The sequence below is a fragment of the Microcebus murinus genome, chromosome 2, assembly GCF_040939455.1.
Source record: "Microcebus murinus isolate Inina chromosome 2, M.murinus_Inina_mat1.0, whole genome shotgun sequence".
Lineage (NCBI taxonomy): Eukaryota > Metazoa > Chordata > Mammalia > Primates > Cheirogaleidae > Microcebus > Microcebus murinus.
This window is the reverse complement of record NC_134105.1, coordinates 179,875-202,843: the sequence shown is the minus strand read 5'-3', so window position 1 is coordinate 202,843 and position 22,969 is coordinate 179,875. Positions and strand designations below refer to the sequence as shown.

General features: G+C 66.8%; 1 protein-coding gene across 1 annotated transcript in view; it reads left to right on the top strand.

Annotated features, from left to right (window-relative positions):
- Positions 1–1,693: 1,693 nt before the first annotated feature.
- Positions 1,694–22,969, top strand: part of MEGF6 (multiple EGF like domains 6) — a 34,318-nt gene continuing 13,042 nt past the window's right edge. The window contains exons 1-12 of the mRNA XM_075993356.1: positions 1,694–2,012; positions 8,079–8,201; positions 15,598–15,723; positions 16,384–16,506; positions 17,421–17,543; positions 17,799–17,936; positions 18,469–18,588; positions 18,948–19,070; positions 19,548–19,721; positions 19,995–20,126; positions 20,700–20,828; positions 22,352–22,480. Coding sequence (XP_075849471.1) covers positions 1,844–2,012; positions 8,079–8,201; positions 15,598–15,723; positions 16,384–16,506; positions 17,421–17,543; positions 17,799–17,936; positions 18,469–18,588; positions 18,948–19,070; positions 19,548–19,721; positions 19,995–20,126; positions 20,700–20,828; positions 22,352–22,480 — 1,609 coding nt within the window. The 5' untranslated portion in view covers positions 1,694–1,843. The remainder of the gene's footprint in view (positions 2,013–8,078; positions 8,202–15,597; positions 15,724–16,383; positions 16,507–17,420; positions 17,544–17,798; positions 17,937–18,468; positions 18,589–18,947; positions 19,071–19,547; positions 19,722–19,994; positions 20,127–20,699; positions 20,829–22,351; positions 22,481–22,969) is intronic.

Genomic DNA, 22,969 nt, shown 5'->3' with positions numbered 1-22,969 from the left:
CAAGGTGAGGTGGTGCCGGAACTGGGTGAGGCTGCCTCTTCCCACCGGCTTAAGGTCGCCCCCTTGTTCCTGCTCCCAGACGGGCTGAGCCCTGGGCTGGGCTCTCCAGGGGCAGGTTCCAGACGCAGGCGAGTCCCCGGCATTGTGCAACCAGGGTGGACGCAGCACCCTGAACTGCTGGCGTGGGGGTCTTGCTTCACTGGATTTGTCTGGGGACAGTATCTTAGTCTGTCGGATTCCTCACCTCTAAAATGGGACGGTGGCCTTCCGTGGCAGGGACATGGAGAGGATGGCAGGTGTGTCCTTAGAGCCCAGGGCCTGGCACACACGGGCACCCAGTGGCTGTAGTGAAGTGACCTCCTCACTCCTCCCCGCTGACCCCACCCAGGGTCCGTCTGTCCTGCAGGGTGCTGGGCCCTAAGTAGCTCGGTGGCTGCAGCTGTGCCCACAGCCCTGCCCCAGCACCACTCACCCAGATCCACGGCCTGGAGGCCCCTGGAGCTCTGGCCCTCCCCGTTCGGGGCAATGGTGGGGTGTCCTGAGGTTCGTGTCTCTGAAGCGGCCCCAGTCACATGGCCTGTGTCTGTTGCCCACCTGAGTCTTCAGAGGCAGACACGTGGCAGCTGGGGGAGCAGACTGTGCCCTGGGGACACTGCCGCTGCCTTTCGAGGGAGTTGTTGGGGAGCTTCCTGGAACAGGTGTGGGGGCAGCCAGGCGCTCTGGGCTCCCCTGGCCCTGGTGCTGGAGATGTGCCTCCCAGTGGGTGCTGGGTTGTCCCAGGCAGGATGGTTGCTTGCTGACGGTCACCAAGCAACCACTGGGCCCTGCTCTCCATCCTCATGTAGCCCTGGGGGAGGGAGGGCACCCCTGAACCCCCCACCCCCGCAGGTGGGAGACGGGGCTCAGAGAGGGTGAGGGCTCCAGGGTCTCTGGCCTGGGTTGGACTCTCAGACCCAGTTCCTCTGCCACCGCGAGAGGCAGGGCTGCAGGTGCAGGGCTCCTCGAGGCACCGGACGTGGGTCCCTCTGGAGGCACAGCTTGGGCAGGGCTGCTTCTGCTGCAGCTGGGCCTCCGGCTGTGGCCTGGAGCAGAGCGGGCACCCAGGGGCCTGGGGTCGGAGGTGCCTCTGTGGCCTTAGCCGGTTCTGCCTGCCCTCTGGCCCCTCTGGCCTGTTGTAGGGGTGCAGGATGCTCTTGCCCTGGCCCAGGGGAGGGCAGGAGAGTGCGGGACACTGGTCGCCGGGCCAGGGGGTAGGGGTCCTCACCCCCAGGGTTCCCACCTCGGTGCTGTTGCCCCAGCTGCCTCTAGCTGCCCACCCTTGACAGCGCTCAGCCCACCAAGCTGCCTCTGCAGGGCCTCCCGGCCTTGTTAGGATAGAACACACATGTCTGTCTGCATGTGTGTGTCTGCATGGGCTCGTGTGTGCCTGTGTGTGTCGCGCCTGTCTGGGTGCCTGAGTTTGTCTGTGTGTCTGCGTGCGCGTTTGCACACGTGGCTCTGACTCGGGCTGTGTGTGTGCCTGTACGTGGGTGCCTGCCTTTGTGCCGGGATCCTCCTCTGGGTCCGCGGGCGTGAGCGCGCGCACAGGAATGCGCGGCCCCCCGAGGCGGGGCCGGGGGCGGGGCCGGGGCGGGGCCGGCCGGCCCCCTCGGGCGGCTGCGGACTTGGCCTTTACCTGCGGGGGGCGGGGGAGAAAGCTGAGAACTTAAAGGCGGGCGGGACGCGGGGCCCAGAGCGGCTCCCAGGCGGCGCCAAGCAGAGCCGGTGGATCGCGGAGGCTGAGCACGCACGCCCGGAGCCCCAAGCCCCCGCCTGGCCGCGGCTCGGACACAGCGGCTGGTCCATGGAGGCGTCCCGGGGCCGCGGCGGGCTGGCAGCGCTCTGGTGCCTGGGGCTCCTGGGGGGCCTGGCGCGCGTCGCGGGCACGCACTACCGCTACCTCTGGAGGGGCTGCTACCCGTGCCACCTGGGCCAGGCCGGCTACGCCGTGAGCGCTGGTGACCAGAGGCCAGGTGGGCGAGCCGGGGCAGGGGCGGGTGGGACCAGGGTGCTGCTCCGAGGCGCAGCTCCCTTTGTTTCCTCTTTTTAAAGTTTGCCTGGGCCCCAGTAGTGCCAAACTGGGGGGAGCAGGGTGGGGCTGTGCTGGGCAGGCGGCCCCTGCCTCTGGGACGGGCCCTTGTGCCCTGAGGAATCAGACACTCCCGACCCCTCTCAGGCCTGGCAGAGGCAGAGGCTGCTGATGGCAGGGAGGTCCCCTGACCGGAGGGAAGAAAAACATCTCCTTGCTTTTGCCCGTGGGCTCGGGGGGGGCACTCCCTCCACGGCACTGGCACCTCTGGGAGTTGAGCAAAGACAGGCTGGAGAGAGGGGCCCTTGGGGACCCCTGGCACTGGGTCTCCCCCTCCAGGGTCCCAAGAGCCCAGCCCCTTTGAAGTCATGTATGGGACGTGGCAGGTGCTGTCCCTCCTGCCTCGAGGCCCACACCTCAGGACCCAGCGCCCATGGGAAGCGGGATGCACCCCTGTCCTAGGCCCCTCCTCTCTGCAGCTGGGATCTGGTACCCACCCTGGGCCAGCCGCCCTCCAGGGAGTTTCCTTTGAGCTTCCTGGGGTCAACAGGGCTTGGAGCTGGGCACCCTCAGGACCTCCAGGGGGGTGAGTGGGTGTGGCCCCTGGGGAGTCATCACCCGTGTCACCTGGGGTGGGGTGGGGGCTGGCAGCTGCTCCCTGTACCCTTCCCAGTGCCCGGAGACGGCTCCTTAGAGACATTGATGCTGCCTGGCTGTTTTGGTCGACTGGGGCAAGGCTCAGCCTCTCTCCTGCCTGAAGGGCTCCAGGAACACTAGAGCCGGGATTGTGGCAAAGGCTGCCTGCCTCCCTCCCGCTTGGCGGCTTGGTCAGGTGGGCGCTGTCACTCCACCAACAGTGGCACTAAGTGCCATGAGCCTCTGTAGCATCTAAGCTCTCAGGCTGGGAGTGGCTGGGCTTTGGGGAGCTGGGATCCCCTGGCTGGTCCAAGGGCTACTGCAGCCCTTGGGGGAGAGAGAAGGGCCGGTGGGTTGTGATACACACTCCCCGGGGGAGGGCCTCGTGGCATGTTGGCGGCAAAACAAGCTCTGAACTTGGTCAGCTCCCCTGAGTGGAGTTTTCTGAATTTCCTGTAAGTAGGGCATCCTTCAGAAAGGGCTATGTCAGGTGGTTTCTGCAGAGACAGCAGGTTCGAGTGGGCCAGCCGTGCCCATCTGCCCCGGTGAGCGTTCTCCGCAGGTGCTGGGGGCCTGGGTGCCGGTGATGGAGGCCCCGTGGGCTCCTGAGGCATCTCCATGGGCTCCCCGAGGCTCTGCCAGCCCCCAGCTCAGCAGGCACCGCGGGTCAAGCTTGGCTCCCCGGGAACCGGCCATGCTGGCACAGCGAGGTCACCGTGTGCTGCTGACCCTGTCCTGGGCTGCTGTGCACCTCGCCAAGGGCAGCAGCAGGACCCTGGTCCAGCTGTTCTTTAGAACAGTCACAGTCAGGACCCGCCAGCTCCCCACCAGGTGGCTCCTTCCTGGTACCTGTCGTAGCTGCCCTGGCTGTCCCTGGCCTGTCCCCTCTCTGGATGTGGGGCTTGGCTTTGGGCTGGACGGGGCGGAGTGGACTTGTCCCCAGGCCAGCCCGTTGTCCCTGGAATGAGCTGGCTTTGCCCCCTGACTCTCCTGGGTGAGGATGGGGGGAGGTCTCCAAGCTCCTTCTGTCCTCCGCCGGGGGTCCCCTCACTGCCTCGGGGCTCAGGTCACCCCCTGCCGTCCTTGCTCAGGAGAGCGACTGTCTCTGCTGCTGCAGTTTCAGAGTCTCGGTGCCAATGCTCTGTTGGGGCCCTGCTGTTTGGGGTGTCTCGGGGCACTGGGCTCACGTGACCCCATCCGGCTCCATCTGGGGTTGGCCTGGCCCTTGGGCACAGTGTGTGTGTGTGTGTCCCCGGGGGAGTCTGGCCACCAGAGGGGGCAGACGGCTCCGGTGAGCCTGGCCATGGGGCCAGCCCCCACGGCACAGTGGACCTCACTGACGGGTCGCAGGCCGGGCTGGCCAGAGCTGACACAGGAGACCCGGCTTTCCAGCTGGGACGGCCGGGGACTCCGTGGCTCCCGAGACAGCAGGGGCGTGCCCTGTGTTCATGCCCTGTGGCTGCCGTGGCAACTCACCACACGCTCAGTGGCTTCGAATGACAGATTCAGTACCTGACGGTGCTGGAGGTCGGAGTCCAAAGTGGGCTGAAATCCAGGTGTGGGCAGAGCTGTGTCCTTCCGGAGGCGCCAGGCCTCACAGCCCCTCCCGTCCTCGCAGCCAGCAGCCCGGCATCTTCCAGCACCTTCCAGTCCGTCCCTCCCTCTGACTCTGCTGACTTCTCCCCGCTGCCTCCCACCCTCCCGCCCCCTTGTTACAAGGACACTGTGATCATGGTGGGCCCACCCGGCTACACCAGGGGGACTTCCCTCCCAAGACCCTTAGCTTAATCCATCTGCAAAGGCGCTTTTGCCATGGAAGGTTCCAGGGGTAAGGACGTGCACATCTTTGGGGGACGTTACCCGGCTGACCACAACGTCCTCAGGGCACGGCCGCAGCCCCCCCCCACCCCCCAGGGTGCTTGGAGCTGAGAACGGCGCTTCTCCGGCGTCACGTGGCTCCTTGGGATGGGGCGGGCAGGGTTTAGGTGACCCCCCTGCCTTGCAAGTGTAAGTCATTTCTGTAAAGGGGATTTGCTTGGTTCAAAGGGGCCGAGCGGAGGGGACCCCAGTGGGAGGTCGTCTGGCCGAGCGCCCCGCCCATGAGCAGGTGAGGGGAGGCCCCCTGTCCCCCGCCTCGAGCCGGCTCGCTGCTGTGTCCAGACACTGATCCCGGCCGACAGCAAGCAGCGGGCGCCGGAAGCCATGGTGGTGCCTCAGTGCCCCCTGCCTGGGCCACTGTCACCTGTCTCCCCCGACACAGCAGCTTCCGACCGCCAGACGCTGCGGTTTCAGGGGTGGGAGGGCGTGGGCCGGGGTCGGCATGCCAGCCCCTCCCGCGAGGCGTGGGGTGGGGGAGGGGCCCCGAGGCCTGTGCACTCCTGCAGGGACCTGGGGCTGGGAGCGGCTGGGCGGAGCCCTGGTGGGGATGCTGGAGTCTAGACGGTCCTGTCCTCGTGCTGTCCCGTGTGGAGGCGGGTGTGAGCAGGGAGGCCCGCGCGGCTCAGGGTTGGCCACGCCTGGAGAGGACAGCAGCGGCTGCAGGGGACCTGCTGACCACAGGGCTGCACGTGGCCAGGCTTCTGCCTGGTGCCTGCCCCCAGACTGCCCGGTGTGGGCCACGATGCAGCGCCCTGGCCCGGCATGCCAGCCAGGGCTCAGGGCGGCTCTGCACCTGCCACCCACTACCCTCTGACCGATGTCACCTCCGTCAGCCTCTTCATTAGCCAAGGAGTTGGGTGAGGCCCAGATGGCTGCAGCGTCACTGGCCGAGGGCTGGGATTTTACAGAATGAGCCGGCTCTTACTAAGCACCTACTGTATGCCCTGCAGTGTGCTCTGTGGGGTCACACCATTACCTTTGAGGGGGCCTCTCCGGGGTCTTGGAGCGAGGAGCCAAGCTCAGGGGAGAGGGCCTCTCTGGGAGCCCCTCTGCAGGTGCTGCCCATCCTGCCCTGCCCAGCGGGCACAGGTCTGTCCCCCCAGCTGATGGTCCCACTGGAGGGCCCTGTGACCCCCCATTCCCAGGAGCCTCTCTGGGGCTCTGTGGGCTCTGTTAACCCTTTGTTTTCAAGCTTCCTCCCACAAACCATTCCGGCCTCTTTCTGAAGCATGTTACTGAGACTTAGGGATGTCTCGTGCAGGTGGGGAGGGGCTCCTGGCCTTGTTTGCCACCGCCTCCCTGAGGCAGACTCGGGGCTTAGGAGGGACCCTGGGGGGGGGTCTCCCCAGAGTGGGCAGAGACTCTGGCTCCGGGGGGCTGTTTGCCGTTTCCCACTTGCCACGCACGTTCTGAGAGTCGGACTGGTGGCGGGTTTCTGCTCGGGGAGACACAGTGGACGGCACCTCCACCCATGGGCTTCGGGGGGCATCGGGGGAGAGCTTCACCCCCAATGCGTGCCGCCTTTGGCAGCTTCCGGCTGGCGTTTAGGATGGCGCCTCGCCCGCAGTTGTTTTCACGGGGATGGTGGTGAGGCCTGTTGGTGGTGGAGAAGTCGGAGCCGATCGTGGGGACCTGGCAGATCGTCAAGCGGAAGCACAGTGAGAGCTGGGCTCTGCGTAGCGGCTTGGAGTGAGGTGTCCCGGCCAGTCTCCCTCCCGGTCGAGGACTTGCCCCCGAAGCCTCTCCCTCGAATCTGCCCAGCCTCTCTGGCCAGGGCGTGGCTGCTTCTCGGCTGTGCCCCCCAGGAGGGCTCTCCAGGGCAGGGGTCACTGAGGGTTCTCTGGGCAGTGCTGGGCACGTGCAGCCCGTCGGTCCCCACGCTGGTTTCCTCCCCACCGTGACAGCTTTGAGAGCCCCTGTGTGCGGGGCGCTTCTCCGGCGGGCAGGGCTGCTCCCGGGGGCCCAGGAGCTGCAACTCTGGTGTTCCTGGAAGCTGCTGCCTCTTGCCCTTCTGGTCCCATCTGTCTGCCTGGGCTCCCCGGGCCCCGGCGCGGCTGTGTGGGCCTAGGGTGGGGGAGGCCAGGGCAGCCCAAGCCTTCTTCACACCCTCGCTGCCTGGCTTGGTTCCTGCAGGAGGTGGTGCACACCCGGAGTGCCAGGGTGCCTCCAGCCCTGGGGGGAAGGGTCTTGGGAAGAGTCAGAACTTTCCCTTTGGCTGGAGCCATGGTCCTGGGGGAGGGGCAGGTGGGCAGGGTGTCCCCTGCAGCTGGTCCTGTGGTATGAGGCTCCTTCCAGGAGTGGAGCGTCTGGGACCTGCTTGACTCCCCCCCCCACCTCCCCACCCCATGCCCAGGGCACTTGGGGGCAGGAGGCTGTGCTGGTGAGCAGAGGGCCTGCAGGGTCTCCTTGGCCTTAGGTTGATGCTCTGCTCCCCTAGACTGCCTCCCCCCCCCCCAGGCTGTGGCAGTCACAGCAGTACAGATATTGCTGGGGCCTCCAGACCAGGCCAGCCCCGACGCAGTCCCCTGCCCCTCTCCTGCACCCGTCCCGGCCCTCTTTGAGTGGGGACCCTGAGTTTGGAACCTGTGAATGCACAGTTCTCCATCTGAGCCGGCCTCAGGACAGGGGTTTGCAGGGTCTGGGTGCTCGGAATAGGGCTTGGCACTTGGCAGGGCTGGGAGCGGCTCGGGGGGCCCGCATGGGCTCCCCAGGGCTGCCGCAGCAACGTCACACACGAGGCGGCTTGAAACAGCGGGAGGGGCCGGGAGTCCAGCTCCAGGTGTCTGGGTGGCGCTCCCCCGGGCCCGTGGGGAGGGTCCTTCCTGCCTCTTCCTTCTGGCTCTGGGGGCCCCGGCCGTGCTTGGCCTGCAGCCAGCTCCGCGCGGTCCCTGCCTGGTTGGCCTCCTGTGGGTCTTGTCGGGACACCCTTGTCCAGAATGATCTCATCTTCTCCCCTAACTTGTTACATCTGCAGAGACCTTGTTTCCTGCTAAGGTCACGTTCTGGGATTCCAGAGGACGTGAATGTGGGGCAGACGCTGTTTGCACCAGCACCCCCCTGCACGCCCCTGTCTTCGCCTTTTCCCACCCCCGGGCCTGTGCGGGGTCGTCTCCAAAGTTGTCTGTTTCTCCTCTTGGGCTCCTGGGCCCCCGTGGAGCGGGGGCTTTGCAAACCGGGAACGCTTTCTGCATTCGGACTTATGGAAACAGCACATGCTCCAAGTTCAGTCCTGAAAGGCGCTGGGAGCTGGGCTGCCCCCACCCGAGCCTGCCACCCTCTGCTGTCCCCACCCTGAGCAGGTGGCCGCGCCGGGCGGGCAGACCCCGTATCCTCTGCTCTAGCTCTGGCAGGGGTGGGTGAGGGGCTCGGGGAGCCTTGCACTCCAAAGAGGGTCTTGGGTCTGGGCCCCAACACCTGGGCACCTGGGTGGGGGGCAGGTCCTCCGCGCGGTGGCAGCACTGGCTGTTAACCGTCCCTCGTCCCTGCCCCTGCCCAGATGTGGACGAGTGCCGAGCGCACAACGGCGGCTGCCAGCACCGGTGCGTGAACACCCCGGGCTCCTACCTCTGCGAGTGCAAGCCCGGCTTCCGGCTCCACACGGACGGCAGGACCTGCCTGGGTGAGTGTCACCTGGAGACCCCTCCCCGCTGGCCTCAGCCTGGGAGGTACGTGCCGTTCTCTGGGGGCCTCGGGGTGGGGCGCTTCTTTCCACCGTAGAGAGCAGGCCCGGGCCGGCTCCGAGCAGCTCCCTGCTGGTCCTGCCTGCTCTGCGGCAGGGCGCCCCGCCAGCCCCGGGGGGCCCGAAACACACTCACATGTCCCGGCCGCTGCAGGGAGCCAGGCAGCTGCCCCGTAAACTTTTCCTGGGTCAGAAAGTGGAAACACATGCAGGATGTGATGTGCTTCAGGTCGGCTAAGACGGAGGGGGGTCCCGGCACACTGCCCACGGGGTGGGGGGCTTCTGGGAGCCTGTGGCTGGGGGCCTGGTAGCTCTGGGCACCCTGGTCCCCTCAGGGCCCCTGAAAGAGGTGGCTTTGGGGAGCATGTCCTTCTCTTACCCTTCCTTTCAGCCAGGGCTCTCCTGAAGGGTGACACTAGGGGCTGGTCCAGGGTAGGGGTGCCTGTCCTCCCTGCTGGCCCCACACTGTGAGGGGCCCAGGCCTGGGGACAGTCCCTAATCTTCCTCTCCACCACCTGCTGACAGGGGCCTTCCATGAGATGCCCTGGAAGGGACAGGGCCTGGATAGGATGAGCAGTAGCATGCGCAGGGGGCAGGGTCTGCAGGGCGAGGAGTGACCCACACGGGCTGCTGAGCCCGGGAGGGGCCCCTGCCCACCCTACACCCCACACTGCCATGCTGGAGCCGCCTCCCTGGAGCGTTTCCTGGGAGATGTCTACAGAAGTCTTGATTGGTGGCATTTGCTCATTTGAAAGGGTCTTTCCAGGTTCAGATGCTGGGGCCCCTGGGCAGGGTCTGCTGGGCCTGGCAGGAGGCTGCGGGAGCCCCCAGCCCCTCTGGCTGTCAGCCCCCCAACAGTGCACACTGCATGGTTGGGGGCTCCCAGGTGCCTCTACAACCTTCTCGGGGGCCGGGGCTGCCTCCTGGCTGCTCCCACCAGAGGGCCCCAGGCAGGACTCACCTGTCACCAGAAGGGCTTTCCTCTACTCAGGTGTCTGGTCTGGTCGCAGAGCAGTGACCTCAGAATCACTTTCTGTTTCTTTTGACTGCATGTCCCAGCCTGGACTTTACACTGAAACTTCACGGAACTACAGTCTCACTGCTGTGACGCGGCCGGGCCTTTGGCACGGTCTGTTTCAATCAAGACAGCAGTGGTTGGTCTCGGGGTTGTGCTCACTTGGGAATGGGTGGCTGCCCTCACTTCGGCAAGCACCGCCCTGGCGACCGGGTTCCACCAGCCTCGGGCCGGTCGAGTTGGGGAAACGCCTTCCTCTCCCAGCAGGTCTCCTGGTGGTGGCCTGGGGGCTCATGAGGATCACCCCGTTCCCAGGCTGTCCCTACCTGGGCACCACCCAGACCCCCTTCCCAGTGTTCCCTGGGGCATGTTGTCCCTGCTTGTCCCCTGCCCGTCGTGGCCACTCACTCTGTGTGGGAGCTATTGGTGGTGGGTTCTACGTGTCAGGAATTCCTAGGAGCTGACACTGGCCAACGGGGCTCCTGGGAGTGTCTTGGACGGTGAGGGTTCATTGGCCTGGGGCCCCCAGCTGTGGGGGCCTGAGAAGCTTCCAGAGTGCACATGGGGTCTCCTGAGGGCTTCTTCCCAGGCAGAGCCAGATGTGTTTGTTTTGGGGGTGCCCTGCTGTCTTGAGCCCCTTCTTGTTGCCGAGGTCCCCGCTGGGCAGTGGGCCTGAGCTACAGGCTGGGACGGGTGGGCTGGGTTGTGGCTGAGGGGCTGCCCTGCAGGAGGCTCTCCTGCCACAGCCTTGACCTTGGCACTGCCCGGTCCACGCCAGGCTGCCTGGGCTCTGCCAGGGCTCTGAGGGTGCCGAGCTGGACTTCCAGCCCCTGGGACGGGACCCTCCCCTCCCCTCTTCAGGACTCCCAGGGTGCCGGTGTGGGGAGGGCTGGTGGCCTTATCCTCTGGTTCCCAGTGTGCCCCTCTGGGCCCAGACTGCAACAGGGCCTCAGGGACCGTCCCCCCAGACCCCCGGGGGCCAGCTATGAGGCAGGCTGCGCAGCTGGGGCACAGTTGCCGCCGAGCCCTCCCCAGGCCTGCTGGGACCTTCCTGGGGGAGGGTGCCGTGACCTCTCCACCGGGGATGTGGCCTTCCTTTCATGGTATAGGATGAGCTCTCAGGGTGTTGAAACGTTGGGGGCCCAGAGCAATCTGGGTAGACCCCAGAGGAGTCTGTGCTTGAAGGAGGCCTTGAAACACACAAGGGGGGCCTTGAGACACACAAGGGGAGCCTTGAAACACATGAGGGTGGCCTTGAAACAGACTTGTACTCCCTGCCAGGCAGGGAGAAGGCAGGAAATGTACAGTCTCCATGCATCCCCCCCTCCCAAATGAGCTTACAGAAATAAAACGCAAAAAGCATCCATTCTTAAAAGTGAGAATTTATGAGAATGATTTTGCCATTTGCTCTGTGAGAAGCAGCTGAGCCTAGGGCCTTGTCCCCCTGCCCTGGCCACCCCTGTCCTGGGACACTCTGTCACCCAGGCACCTTTCCTGGATGTGTCCCCCAGTCTCTGGGGTGGGAAGGGCAGGGCCCAGCGAGGCCTGAGGGCCGGGCCATGCTTGCTTCTCACCCCAGGCCGGGCTGGGCCTTTCTCTCCCCAGCTATGGAAAGCGGGGCCTGCCCAGGGCAGTGGTCTCTCCAGAGTGTCTGGGAGTGTCTTTCTCGGTTTCCGTGGCATCTCACAGAGCCACCAGCATGCAAAACCCAGGGAGGAGGACACCTCCCAGGTCGTTTGACACTTGGCACTGGAGGAGCCTGCTTCGTGTACCTGGGGTGTTCTGAGCCAGCACCACACCTGCCCGGGGCTTCCCAGGCCAGCCTGGCTGACCTCAGGCCCCTGGCCTTGTACATGGCTGTTGCCCCATGTCCCTGGGTCAAGTGACCCTCCCAGTCTGTCTGAGAGACCACAGATGTCACTGGCTCAACCAGCAGGAGGTCCCTCCAGACTAAACTGGGCCGGCCCCATGGAGGGGGAGGTTCTCTGTCCTCCTCGTGGCCTTATGCCCATCAGGCCTTTGGGGTGAACACTGGCGGGGATTCTGCTGCCAGCTGCATCCCCTGGTGGCCTGGCTGCCCCCGCCCATGTCCCCTCCCCCAGAGTCAGATGGGCCCTGGTGCGTGCACAGCTGGAGGAGGCCCCCGTGTTCCGCCTTCCTGCCTGGCTCTGCCACAGGCCTGCCATGCGCCTCAGGGTCACCCTCCCTTCCCCAGGACTGGGTCTCCCTGTCAGGGCAGCAGGGCGGTGGGGGGCTGCACAGGCCCCCCCAGGATGCTCCTTGGACTCCTGCTCACAGGGGAGGCTGCTGCTGGCAGCGTCTTGCGGCTGGGCCAGTGCTGCAGACGCACACGTGTGCGGGCGGCCAGGCCCGTCTGCAAAACCCATCCGTGCGAAGACACGGACGCAGCTCTGCCAGTGTGTCCTGGTCGCTCCCAGCCCAGCACAGGCTGCAGCTGCACAAGGCCTTCCCCGCTGGAGGTGCCAGGGCAGAGCAGCCCCCACCCTTCTGCACGGGGCGGGGGAGTCTGTCCTGGCCGTGCCTGAGTCCAGGACCCCAGAGGTGTGGGCTGAGGCAGGTGGCGAGCCTGGGCGCAGTGGTGGGGCGTGGGATGGGGGCACTCCAACCCAGGGAGGCTGGGGCAGTGGCCACAGACCCTGGGCTGGGCACAGAAACGCAAGGGTAAGGCGAGGCAGATGAAGGTGGGAGGGGAGTTGGTGCCCTTGAGGTTAGTTGGGATCAAAGGTCAGACCAGAGGGTGAAGAGGGGTGGTGGCATTTCCCTCCCTGCTCTGTGCTCCGGCCGCCTGGTGGCTGTGCTGGCCTGGGCTGTGCGTGTTACAGGGGCCGTGGTACGTGGGGGAGGACAGCTTGTACGTGGCTGTGGGTGAGCGGAGCACGCCGTGCAGAGGGTGTGGGCAGGCAGGGAGCAGGAGGCGAACGTGGGCTGCCCGTGGGAGGGCTGGGGATGAATGCCCCCACCCCCCAGTTCTGCCGTCCCAGCCCTGTCCCCAACACAGGGCTTCCCAAGGAAGGGCTGCGGTGACCGCTGACCACACATGGTGGGAGGCTCTGGGGACCTAGAAACCAGCCCAGCCTGAGGGCAGCAATTACAAAACCTCATGAGACCACCCCCGGGGACCACATCCGCCCTGGAGCCAGTCCCGACAGCCCCGGGCTGGGCTTGGAGCCCAGAGCGGAGCGAGCCGGTGGGCTTGGCCGCCACCGGCAGAGTCACCACGGCACGGCCCTAAGCTGGCGAGCTCGGGTGGGGTGGCTGGGGGGACAGAGGGGGCCGGCTGAGCTGCCCGCAAGGTCTGCCATCCAGGGCCCCAACTGCCGCTCCCTCCGGGGCCCCGGGCTGCACCGACACTCGGCACTGGGGCCTCACTCGAGCCTCGAGTCCCGCCTCAGAAGCCGCCCCTGGCCTGGGAACGGCGCCCTCGCCAGGAGTGCGGCACCTCCACGGGTGGGGGCCAGCCACACGGGCAGCAGGGCCCTTGGCCCCGGTGGAATCTGGTTCCTGAAAGTGGCATCAGGCCCCTCCCTCGGGGCAGCGCTGAGCCGTGCACTTAGTGGTGGCGACCCCTGCTGGCAGAGGCTGGGGCTGCAGCCCAGCTCTAGCAGACCTTGCAGGGCCCCTGGCTGGGGCGGCGCATCCTAGACTTTGTAGACCGCGCAGGCAGTCGGGGCGTCTCGGCTCTGGCCGCCATAACCAGGTACCACAGGCCGGGCGGCTTGGGCAACAGGGATTAATTTTCTCATCAGCCCGGAGGCTGGCAGTCCCAGATCAAGGTGCCAGCAGATGCCGTTCTCTGGCTGGAGACGGCGTCTTTGTGCTGTGCCTGAGAGAGGGACGGGGGAGAGACAGAGAGTGCGCGTGTGGACAAGGGAGGGGTCTCTTGTGTTGCTTCCTAGAAGGACACTAATCCTCCCTGATCAGGGACCCGGCCTCATGCCGTCATTTGTCTTTAGTCACGTCCGTAAAGACCCTGTCTCCAAGTGTGGTTACGGGGACTCAAACCCTCAGTCCAAAACACAGAACGCCCCCCAGCTACAGCCACTCCGTCTGATCTGGGTGTGGGCGGGACCCAGCTTAGGCCCTGGCAGGGAAAGCTCGGTCAGGAGGGGCGGGAATGCCAGGCAGGCTTGCCAAAGCGCGGGCGGGGTTGCTCACACCCACCAACCCACCAGTCGTCTGTGGGGCTTTCCTTGGAGGAAACGCCCCTTCTGTATCACCATACAATGGAAGTGAAAGAGAAAGTGGGGCTTGCGGTGCCCGTGTCTGTCTGTCCGTCCATAGGTGAGTCACAGGTGACGGCCGTGTGGGTGCAGCCGGGAGGATCTGTCCCACACTCGGAGGCAAATCCTCTGCTGGACTCTCGGCTCAGGGCTGGGTCCGATTTGCAGGACCTCGGCCAGGCGTGAGCCTTTGGCTGTGGCCTGGGCAGGGGGCGCTGGGCTGTGTGTGCCACAGCTGGGTCCCACAGTGACCAGAAGGGCTTGGAACATCCCCACCAGCACTGGCCCTGGTCACACGGGGGCCGTGGCCCAGCGCCGGAGAAAATATGCCTCGCTCAGCTTTCCGGGAAGCCCCGGCTGGAGATGTGCAGGGGACTCTGGGCTGGGCGCCTGCTGTGCACAGCCTGGGAGCATCTGGAGTGTCACAGCTGAGTGACGAGGAGAGGACGGCTCTGAAGAGACCCCGCTGCGATCCCCCACCCCCACCTGCCCATGCTGGGCTCCAGCGGGCCAGTGCCTGATCCCCGTGTCCCTCTCGGGCCCCGCCTGTCTGGAGGGCTGACGGGGAAGCCTCGCTCCCTCCTGGCCCTGCCGGGGCTCCCTGGGGCCCTGTCCGTGTGCGGGCCCAGCCTGGCTCCCCTGCCCTGGGCTCTGCGCCCTCCATGCCTGCCGGGCCCTGCCAGAAACGGGTTCTGGTTTCTATTACGTGTTCCAAGCGGGGATGCAGTTGGTGTCGTGAACACAAATAAACAGCCCCCAGGAATGTGGGGCCGGCTCAGGCCATGCTTGGAAGCCCCTGCCGCGGCGGCTGGTGGCTAAGCAGAGCCATCTCAGGGGAGGCATCAGGACAGCTCCCGTCTGGCCTGGGGGTCAGCACAGAGTTGGGGGGTGGGTGGAGAGGGGGCTGGGAGGCTGATGGGCCCCCTCAGTTCTGCCTGCCCCGGGCCCTTCCCTCTGCCTGTGGCAGGCCCAGGTGGTGCCAGGAGGTGGTGCGGTCACTGCCACCGCTGGTGTCCTACCCCGGGAGGGCTGGCCTTGCCGCAGGAGGGACCGTCCGCACGTGCTCCGGGCTGGCGTGCAGGGAGACAGGGCAGCGCCGTGAGCCGCGGGTTTCGAACTCTCTTTGAAGGAGGCTCCGCCTTTGGCGGCGGTGTGGTCTGTTGGCAGCTCTCGTCTGGCCCTTGCCTGCGTTGCTGGCCACTGAGCTCCTGCTCCTCGGTGGGCCTGGGTTTCCCATCCCGCGTGCAATGGCAATGAACTGTGTCCCCAAACTCATCCCAAGACACCCCCAGAGGGGTGAGCATCTCAGGGTGAAGCCTCCCCACCCCCCAAATCTTGGCGCTTTGGTGGCAGGGCTCAGGTTTGCTCCGGGCGCAGGCGGCGGGCCGACGGCCTCCTTTGCCCGGGCACAGGCAACGGCGCATTCCTGTGGCTTCTCCAGCTGGGACCAACTCCCTCCCTAACCACGAGGCGATTGCTGTAGACTCGATCGTCACCAAATCCCAGCAAGGAGCTGGCGTTGCTTCTGGTGGAGGCCCAGTGCCCATCCTGGGTGCCCAGCCTGGCCCAGCAGCCTGTGCCCCGCGGGGCCTGCACGTGAGGGGCTGGGAGAACGGCACCGTGTGAGATCGGGTGGCCTGGGCTGGGCAGGAGCTGCTCTGGTCCCTTGGGAGCTGGGGCCAGGCCTGTGGGCCATGGTGGCTGTCTACAGCAGCCCCACACCCGCTGCTAGCCTTGACCTGGGGACCAAGGTGGTGAAACGCCTCCATCACCCACTGCCGCCTCCTCCAGGGAGCCTGCCGGTGTGTCACATTCCCTCGGCCTCCTCAGTGCCTTTGTGAGTCCAGCCCGCAGGCTGGGCCAGAGGATGCAGAGGCTGGGCCAAGGCCCCGCGTGTCCTGTCCGTGGGCCGGGCAGGGAGCAGCTTCAGAGATGGAGATGGAAAGGCAGCGGCGGGGCTGGGAGTGGCCAGGAGGGGACCTGGACAGCCCCAAAGGAGGAGGTGGCTGTGCCATTTGCTCCATGCCGGCCTGGACCAGGTGTCCCCTGGGCTGACCTGGGCTCCTCCCTGTGTCCCCAGCCATCAACTCCTGTGCCCTGGGCAATGGCGGCTGCCAGCACCTCTGCGTCCAGCTCACGGCGGCCCGGCACCGCTGCCAGTGCCGGCCCGAGTTCCAGCTGCAGGAGGATGGCCGGCGCTGTGTCCGTGAGTGGGCTGCCGCCCTGGGCAGGGAGGGGGACCGTGCGGCCTGAGCCCAGGGCAGGTGCAGGACGAGCTGCCCCACCTGGGCTGCTGGGGCTGGGGGGGTCTCTGGGGGCCCAGAGGCTGCTGGGAGGCCTGGTGGAGTGGGTCAGGGCTGTGCTCCGGGATCGCACGCCTGTGGGGGCAGGAAGCTCGGGTGGAGGTGACGCCCAGTGTCCTCCCACCGGGCTTCCTGGGGGCATCTGGGACCCAGGCCCAGACCTCGGGGGGAGGAGGCACTTTGCTCTGGGCTTTGCTGATGGTGAAGGTGGGGCAGGCTCAGAGACGCCCAGAGTGTGGAAATAGAGGGTTATGGGGAGGGGTGCTGAGAGTGCCCCCACCTGGCCTCCTGCATCCTGCTAGCAGGATGGCATGGGGACACTGAGCTGGGGGTCACAGCCCTGGTGTCAGCCCTGGGGCTGGCCGACCTTGTCCTGAGGACGTGGAGTCTTACTGGGGGGCTCCCACGTCCAGGGGGAGGGGGACCCACCGCCCAGCCTGTCCCCAAAGCAGGGAGGGGAGAGAGCGCTGGGTGGAGGTGTCACGAGGGGCCCTGGGGCAGGCGTCCCAATCCCTGGGGGTCTCCCCGCCCTAACCTCTTCCTCTGGGCCCGCGTGACCGCAGGGCGAAGCCTGTGCGCGGACAGGAACGGCGGCTGCATGCACACGTGCCAGGTGCTCCAGGGCCTGGCCCGCTGTGGGTGCCACGCGGGCTACCAGCTGGCAGCGGACGGCAAGGCCTGCGAAGGTAGGGCACCCGTCCCCCGCCGCGCCCGCCGGTCGTCAGCAGGGGCACCCGCAGTGCTGCGGAGGGGCCGAGTCCCACTCTGGGGACACCCCTGGAACCCGCTGGACTGGCCCCTGGGGAGCAGGCCCGGGCCCGCCCGGCCGCCCCTGGGTGACCTGGGAGGGCACTCGGACTCATACCCTGGCGGGTGTGGGACACGCAGCCGCTGCCCACCGAGGCTCGTTTCGGCAGGAGCACGTGCGAGATCTCGGGCTTCGCTTTTGTCTTTAAAAACGTTCCTTGTGCTACCAAAGTAAGGGCTGCTCAGGAGGAAGGGAAGGGAGGGTGCGAGCCAGGGGGCAGCCGGACCCAGCCCCAGGGGCGTCTGCACGCTCAGCTCCGCCCCCCCCCCCACCCAGCATGCCGTGAGGAGTCAGATCCCAGGCGGGCGCTCTGCTCCAGAACCCGCGCCTGCGGCCTCAGCCGAGCAATAGCGTTGTCCCCGCACCTCCGGGTGTTTGTGACGTTTGGCTTTGGGACATCTGAATTGGGCTGGGCAGCCTTGGGGGTCTCTCTGCAGCCTGGCGACCCTCAAGGTGTCTCGGAGACAGTGAGCTGCAGCCGTAGCAGGCGCTGGCTGGTTTCCAAGGCATCCTGCCGGATGGCCGCCGGGTACCCGCTGGGGGCGGGAGGCCGTGGCTCCACGCCTGGCTGACACTGGGGACCCCCTGCCCTAGTCGCACTGGGTGCAGGTGGCTTTGTGGGCTCAGAGTGAGACCGGCTGAAGGTCAACTTCTGAAGGTCACGTCCGTGGGGCGTGACTGGCAGTTGTCGGGGACAGCGGGATTCTGTCCTGACCACCTGGGCCTGGAGGCCACAGGCCCTGGGGTCAGTCCCGGCACCGCTGAGACCTCCCCTTGGCTTCTCCCCTCCAGACGTGGACGAGTGTGCCACGGGGCTGGCCCAGTGTGCCCACGGCTGCCTCAACACGCCAGGGACCTTTAAGTGCGTGTGCCACTCGGGCTACGATCTGGGCGCTGATGGCCGCCAGTGCTACCGTGAGTGGGCAGCGGGCAGCGGGCAGCGGGCCCAGGCTGGGGTGCCCGGGTAGCGGTGTGGCTCTCCAGGACCCCAGGCCTGTGTGGCTGGGTGGGGGAGGGTTCATCTCGGGCGCAGCCCTGGTGTGGGGCCCCAGGGGGAGGGGGAGGGCTGGGTGGGGACGCAGAGTGTCCCCGGGCCGGGGGGCGGGAAGGACTGTGTGGTGGGGTCACCCCAGGCCCCGTCCCACACGATGGCGGCTGCTCTCGTGGCAGGGATCGAGATGGAGATCGTGAACAGCTGCGAGGCCCACAACGGTGGCTGCTCCCACGGCTGCAGCCACACGAGCGCGGGGCCCCTCTGCACCTGCCCCCGCGGCTACGAGCTGGACACCGACCAGAAGACCTGCGTGGGTGCGCGCTGGCGCCGCCCAGATGCCCGGCCCCGCCCACCCCGGGGTCCCGGCCACTGGGTTGACGTCCCTCCTGTCCCCCCAGTCCCACTCTGGCTGCCCCGGGCCGGCCTGGCGAGAGGCAGCGTCCCGACCCGGGGAAGACCCTGGAGCACCTCGGCCCCCTGGGCACCCACCCGCGCCCCTCAGCCCTCAGCGCCTCTCAGGCCCCTCCGTCACCTGGAGTGGCGCCCGCCACGCTGTGGCTGGGGAGGGCCCTCCCTTCCCCGGAGACCCTGACTCCCAGGTGCATCCACCCTCCAGCCTGCCAGTCCCAGCACCTGTTCACGGCGGGCAGGGTGGCCCAGGGGCTGTGACGTGTCGAGCGTGTGTCTGTGAATGCAGCACCAGGGACACGCGTGGGTGTGTATGTCATTGCACGTGGGTGTGTGTGCGTGAGACTGCAGGTGGGTGCGTGTGCAATCAGTGTGGTTGTGTGTGGGTCATGGGGGGCGTGCACGTGTGCCAGCATGCTCCCGGCGTGTGCCCCGCAGATGTGGACGACTGCGCGGACTCCCCGTGCTGCCGGCAGGTGTGCACCAACAACCCCGGCGGGTACGAGTGCGGCTGCTACGCCGGCTACCGGCTCAGCGCGGATGGCTGCGGCTGTGAGGGTGAGCGCCTCCCAGGGCCACCCTAGGGAGGGACACGGGGTCGGCTCTGGCCCCCTGAGGGTGGGCACTGAGTGCCTGCTGTATGCAGGGCTATGCTGACCTGCCTGCGGTCAGTGGCCACTCTCTCCCGGGGCTGGGCCTGCACCCTGCTGCCCGGGCCGGCCCCCAGCCCACAGGTGTCCACTGCCGCTCTGACCCTGGGGGTGGGAGGACGGCCGGGGAGGCCACTTGGCCGCAGGGGATCTTGACCAGCTGGCCCAGGAGGTGAGCATTGGCCCCGGCATGGTCACCTGGGCCTCTGTCTAGCGGGAGGAGCTCCGGAGTCCGCAGCCCGGGCCCAGCAGCCCTTTTGCCCGCAGACATGGACGAGTGCGCCTCCGGCCGCGGTGGCTGTGAGCACCACTGCACCAACCTGCCCGGCTCCTTCCGCTGCTCCTGCGAGGCCGGCTTCCGGCTGGACGAGGACCGCAGGGGCTGCTCCCGTGAGTCCCTGCCTTTGTGAGGCTGCCCTGCAGAGCCCCTGCTCCCCGCACCCCTGCTGGTCCTTCACGCACCCTGCCTGGGGCGCCTCGTGCCCTTGCCTCTGGGCCTGTACCCACTCAGACGCGGGGGGGGGGGGGCGGGGGCGTGGGAACCCCCTGAGGCTCTGCCCCTGCCGTGGGCAACAGTGGAGGGGGGCAGGTGTCCTCTAGGACAGTGTTCCTGGGAGGGGGTCCCAGGTCCAGCTTCCATCCTGACCACCAGCTGAGAGAAGGAACCAGGCCCCAAGTGATGTCCCTAGACTGACACCAGCTGCCCCAGCCCCAGAGCCCCTAGAGCCAGGCTGGGGGCCAGGGGCCAGGTGTCCAGGGCCTGCACCGCCATCTCTGTCTGAGAAGTGGGTCAGGGTGCAGCTGGGGTGACCAGGCAAGGAGCAGGGAAGCAGGTGGCGGGGGGCTAAGGGCCCCTGTGCCCCCCAGCGCTGCAGGAGCCCACGGTGGACCTGGACGGCCAGCTGCCCTTCGCGCGGCCCCTGCCCCACCTCGGGGTGCTCCAGGATGAGCTGCCGATGCTCCTGCAAGACAACTACGTGGGGGCCGAGGAGGAGGAGGAGGCGGAGCTGCGGAGCGAACACACGCTCGTGGAGAAGTTCGGTGAGCGGTGGGCCCGGCCCAGGGACAGCAGCCAGTGACCCCCTGGGCCAGGGTCTGGGCATGAGGAAGGACCCCTGCAATGGCCTTGTCTGACCAAGGCCCAGAGAGGTGGAGCCACTCACTCAGTTTACACAGGTTCCCCTGGCCCTAGCATCTGCTCCCACCCCCACTCCCACCCCCATGGGGCCTCACGGGCTGAGGACGACCCTCGTGCCCCCTCCCCGTGCCCGTGAGCCCGACTCAGGCCCTGACGCCCCTCTCTGTCTGCCCCAGTCTGCCTGGGCGACTCCTTCGGCCCCGACTGCAGCCTGACCTGCGCCGACTGCAGGAACGGAGGGACCTGCCTGCCGGGCCTGGACGGCTGTGACTGCCCCGAGGGCTGGACCGGGCTGGTCTGCAACGAGAGTGAGGCCCCAGGGGGGACCCCCAAGCCCCTGCACCCATGCATGGCACACCCAGTCTCACTCCTCCTGCTAGCTCTGGGCGGGGGTCCGCGGGGGTCCGTCCTTTCCTCTGCCAAGTGCCTGCTGACTGTCCCCTCTGTCCGGGCACTGCTCTGGGCTATGGGACACCCTGGGGACAAGCAGGCCGAGGCGTTTGTCCCTGGTGCTGCCAGCAGATGAGAGGCTGGACAGCGAGGGTGTCAGCTGCAGGCGGCTGGGTGGGGCTCCCGAGCCCCAGGTAGTCAGGCCGGGGGACGTCTGTGCAGCTCCGCCTGCTCGCCCGGGCTGGTTGCAAAGGGTCAGCAGGCGTGTTGGCCTTCAGAGGGACAGGGGTCAGTGACGGATTGGCCACATGTACCGTGAGCGAGGGCGGGCACTGGGCACGAATGCCATCCCTTCTTGCTGTAGGGGCTGCGTCTCAGCCGGGCACCTCCAACCCCAGGAGGGGCCTCATGGTGGGCGTGGCTGTGGTGGGGACTCTGGGCCGGAGCCCTGCTGGCCGGGGACCCAGGTGCTTCCCTGTCGTTCCCTGCAGCTTGTCCCCCAGACACCTTCGGGAAGAACTGCAGCTTCTCCTGCAGCTGTCAGAACGGGGGCACCTGTGACCCGGTGACCGGGGCCTGCCGCTGCCCCCCGGGTGTCAGCGGAACCCACTGCGAGGACGGTGCGTGCGGCCCTTCTGGAATTATCCCTGGGGGGTGAGGGGGGGCACCGCTCCCCACTCTCTCTGCTCAGCTTTCTCCTAAGCCCCCATGCTTCCCCAGGACGAGGGAGGGTGATGTCAAGCTTCGGGTGGACGCAGTTCCCTTCCCGCCTCCTTCCCTCCCTCCCTCCGGCTGTGTGGGGAGGGAGCGAGGCCCTGGGGCAAGGGAGACGTTGACTTTTCACCTTTGCTGACTTTCCTGGGGCCTGACTATAGCAGATGGTGAAGACTTTACAAAACAGCATTTCTGGAAGGGCTTCCCTGGAGAGATAGTGAGCTCCCCGTGCCTGGAAGCGTTCAAATAGAGCCGTACGATGGCTGGGTGGGATTTGCAGAAGGGATTACGTGTGGGCAGCTTGGGATGAAGCTGATGTCCTTTCTAACTCTGGAGTTTCAGCATTTCTGGAGAAACTAGAGAATCCACATGAATAAGTTTCCCCGGGAGGCTATGAGTCTTCAAACCTTTTAAATTCTGCCTCTGGCTGGAGCGTGTAGCTACTGAATCGCAAACTTCCTGCCCCAGTGAGAACCTGTCTCCGCTGTCCCGGGGTGGCCTGCGAGCCTCAGTGGCTCCACGTGTGGAGCTCTGTGGGCGGTTACGCGGTGGCAGTGGCGTCCCCGGGCGGCCACGCGTCATCCTCTGTGTTCAGAGGGCTGGGAGCCCCCCGCCTGTTAGAAGCTGGGCGGGTGACACAGGGGACTTCTGGCAGGTAGAAGAGGGTCTGCGTTTTAGCACTCGGCTTTGCACTATAGAGACCCAGGTCTCAGGTAGAGCCCTGGGGTGGGCGGCGGTCACCAGATTCCCCAGCAGGTGTGGGTCACCTGTGCAGGTGAGCTGAACGAGCTGTGTCCCAGGAGGGCCTGGCAGGCCAGTATTCCGGGCAGGGGCTCGGCAGGCCCCTGTGCAGTTTCCCGGGCTCCGCGCCCCTGGGCTTGTGGTGTCTGTCCTCTGTGCCCCCCACCCCCACCCCGTGTCTGCCTCACCTCCCATCTGCCTCTCCATAAGCACGTTGGTCGGTCTTTGGATTTAGAGCCCGCCTGGGCAGTACAGGGTGGTCTTGTCTTGACATCCTGGGACTGGGACATGGACAGAGCTTTTGGGGGCCACCATTCGACCCATTGCAGCAGGAGGGAAGTGTTTGGAGGAAACCTTTCCGAGCCTGGCGGGGCCTGAGGCTTGGGCTTGGGGTGCTGGCCAGTCGGCCGGGCGTCCTGCTTGGAGGTCCTGAGGTCAGGCTTGGCGACCACCCTGGGACGGAAGTCTGTGTGCCCCTGTTGTGGCCAGACCCCAGGGAGAGTGGGCGTGGCTTTGCGCCTCCCCCAAGAGTGTGCCAGGGAAGGTGTGTGGCCGCCACCCTTGCTGTAGGCCCTGGGGGTCAAGGGTCAAGGGACGGACGGGGCAGACGGCCACATCCACGGGGTTCATTGGGTGTAGGTGAGCCAGCTGCCACCAAGGGTCTCACTGGGGTCCCCCCTGCCCCCAGGCTGCCCCAAGGGTTTCTATGGCAAACACTGTCACAAGAAATGCCACTGCGCCAACCGGGGCCGGTGCCACCGCCTCTACGGGGCCTGCCTCTGCGACCCGGGACTCTACGGCCGCTTCTGCCACCTTGGTGAGTCCCACTGCCCCCCGGTGTCTGAGGTGGCCGCAGGGGCTGAGGGTGGCCAGATCCAGCTGGGTGAGGACACTGGGGCGCAGTGAGGTGGCCAGCCTGGGACCACCCAGGGCTGTGGACTCTGAGTTGCATCCTCTCGACTGACTGCTGGTGACCAGGGCGCCGGGTGGAGGGTCCCCAGCCCCATGGCGCCTCCCAGCTCTGTTGGAGAGTGGGGGCTGCAGGCGAGGGCAGGGCAGGCCCCCTGCAGACACTTCCGGACTCGGGGCCCATCCTGGCTTGCAGGGACTCCTGGCTCGAGACCAAGTCCTGGCCCCTGGCAGGGTCACCCGTCCCCAGGGCTGGGAGCAAAGGGGGCAGTGAGCTGGAGTGACAGAGGGGGCTGCAGACAGTGCCTCTCGTCACTTGGCGAGGGGACTATTTAGGGAGGAGTGGGGGGGGGTCTCCAGCTGGGCGTGGCGGGCCCCAGGGCACGTAGCTCAGCTT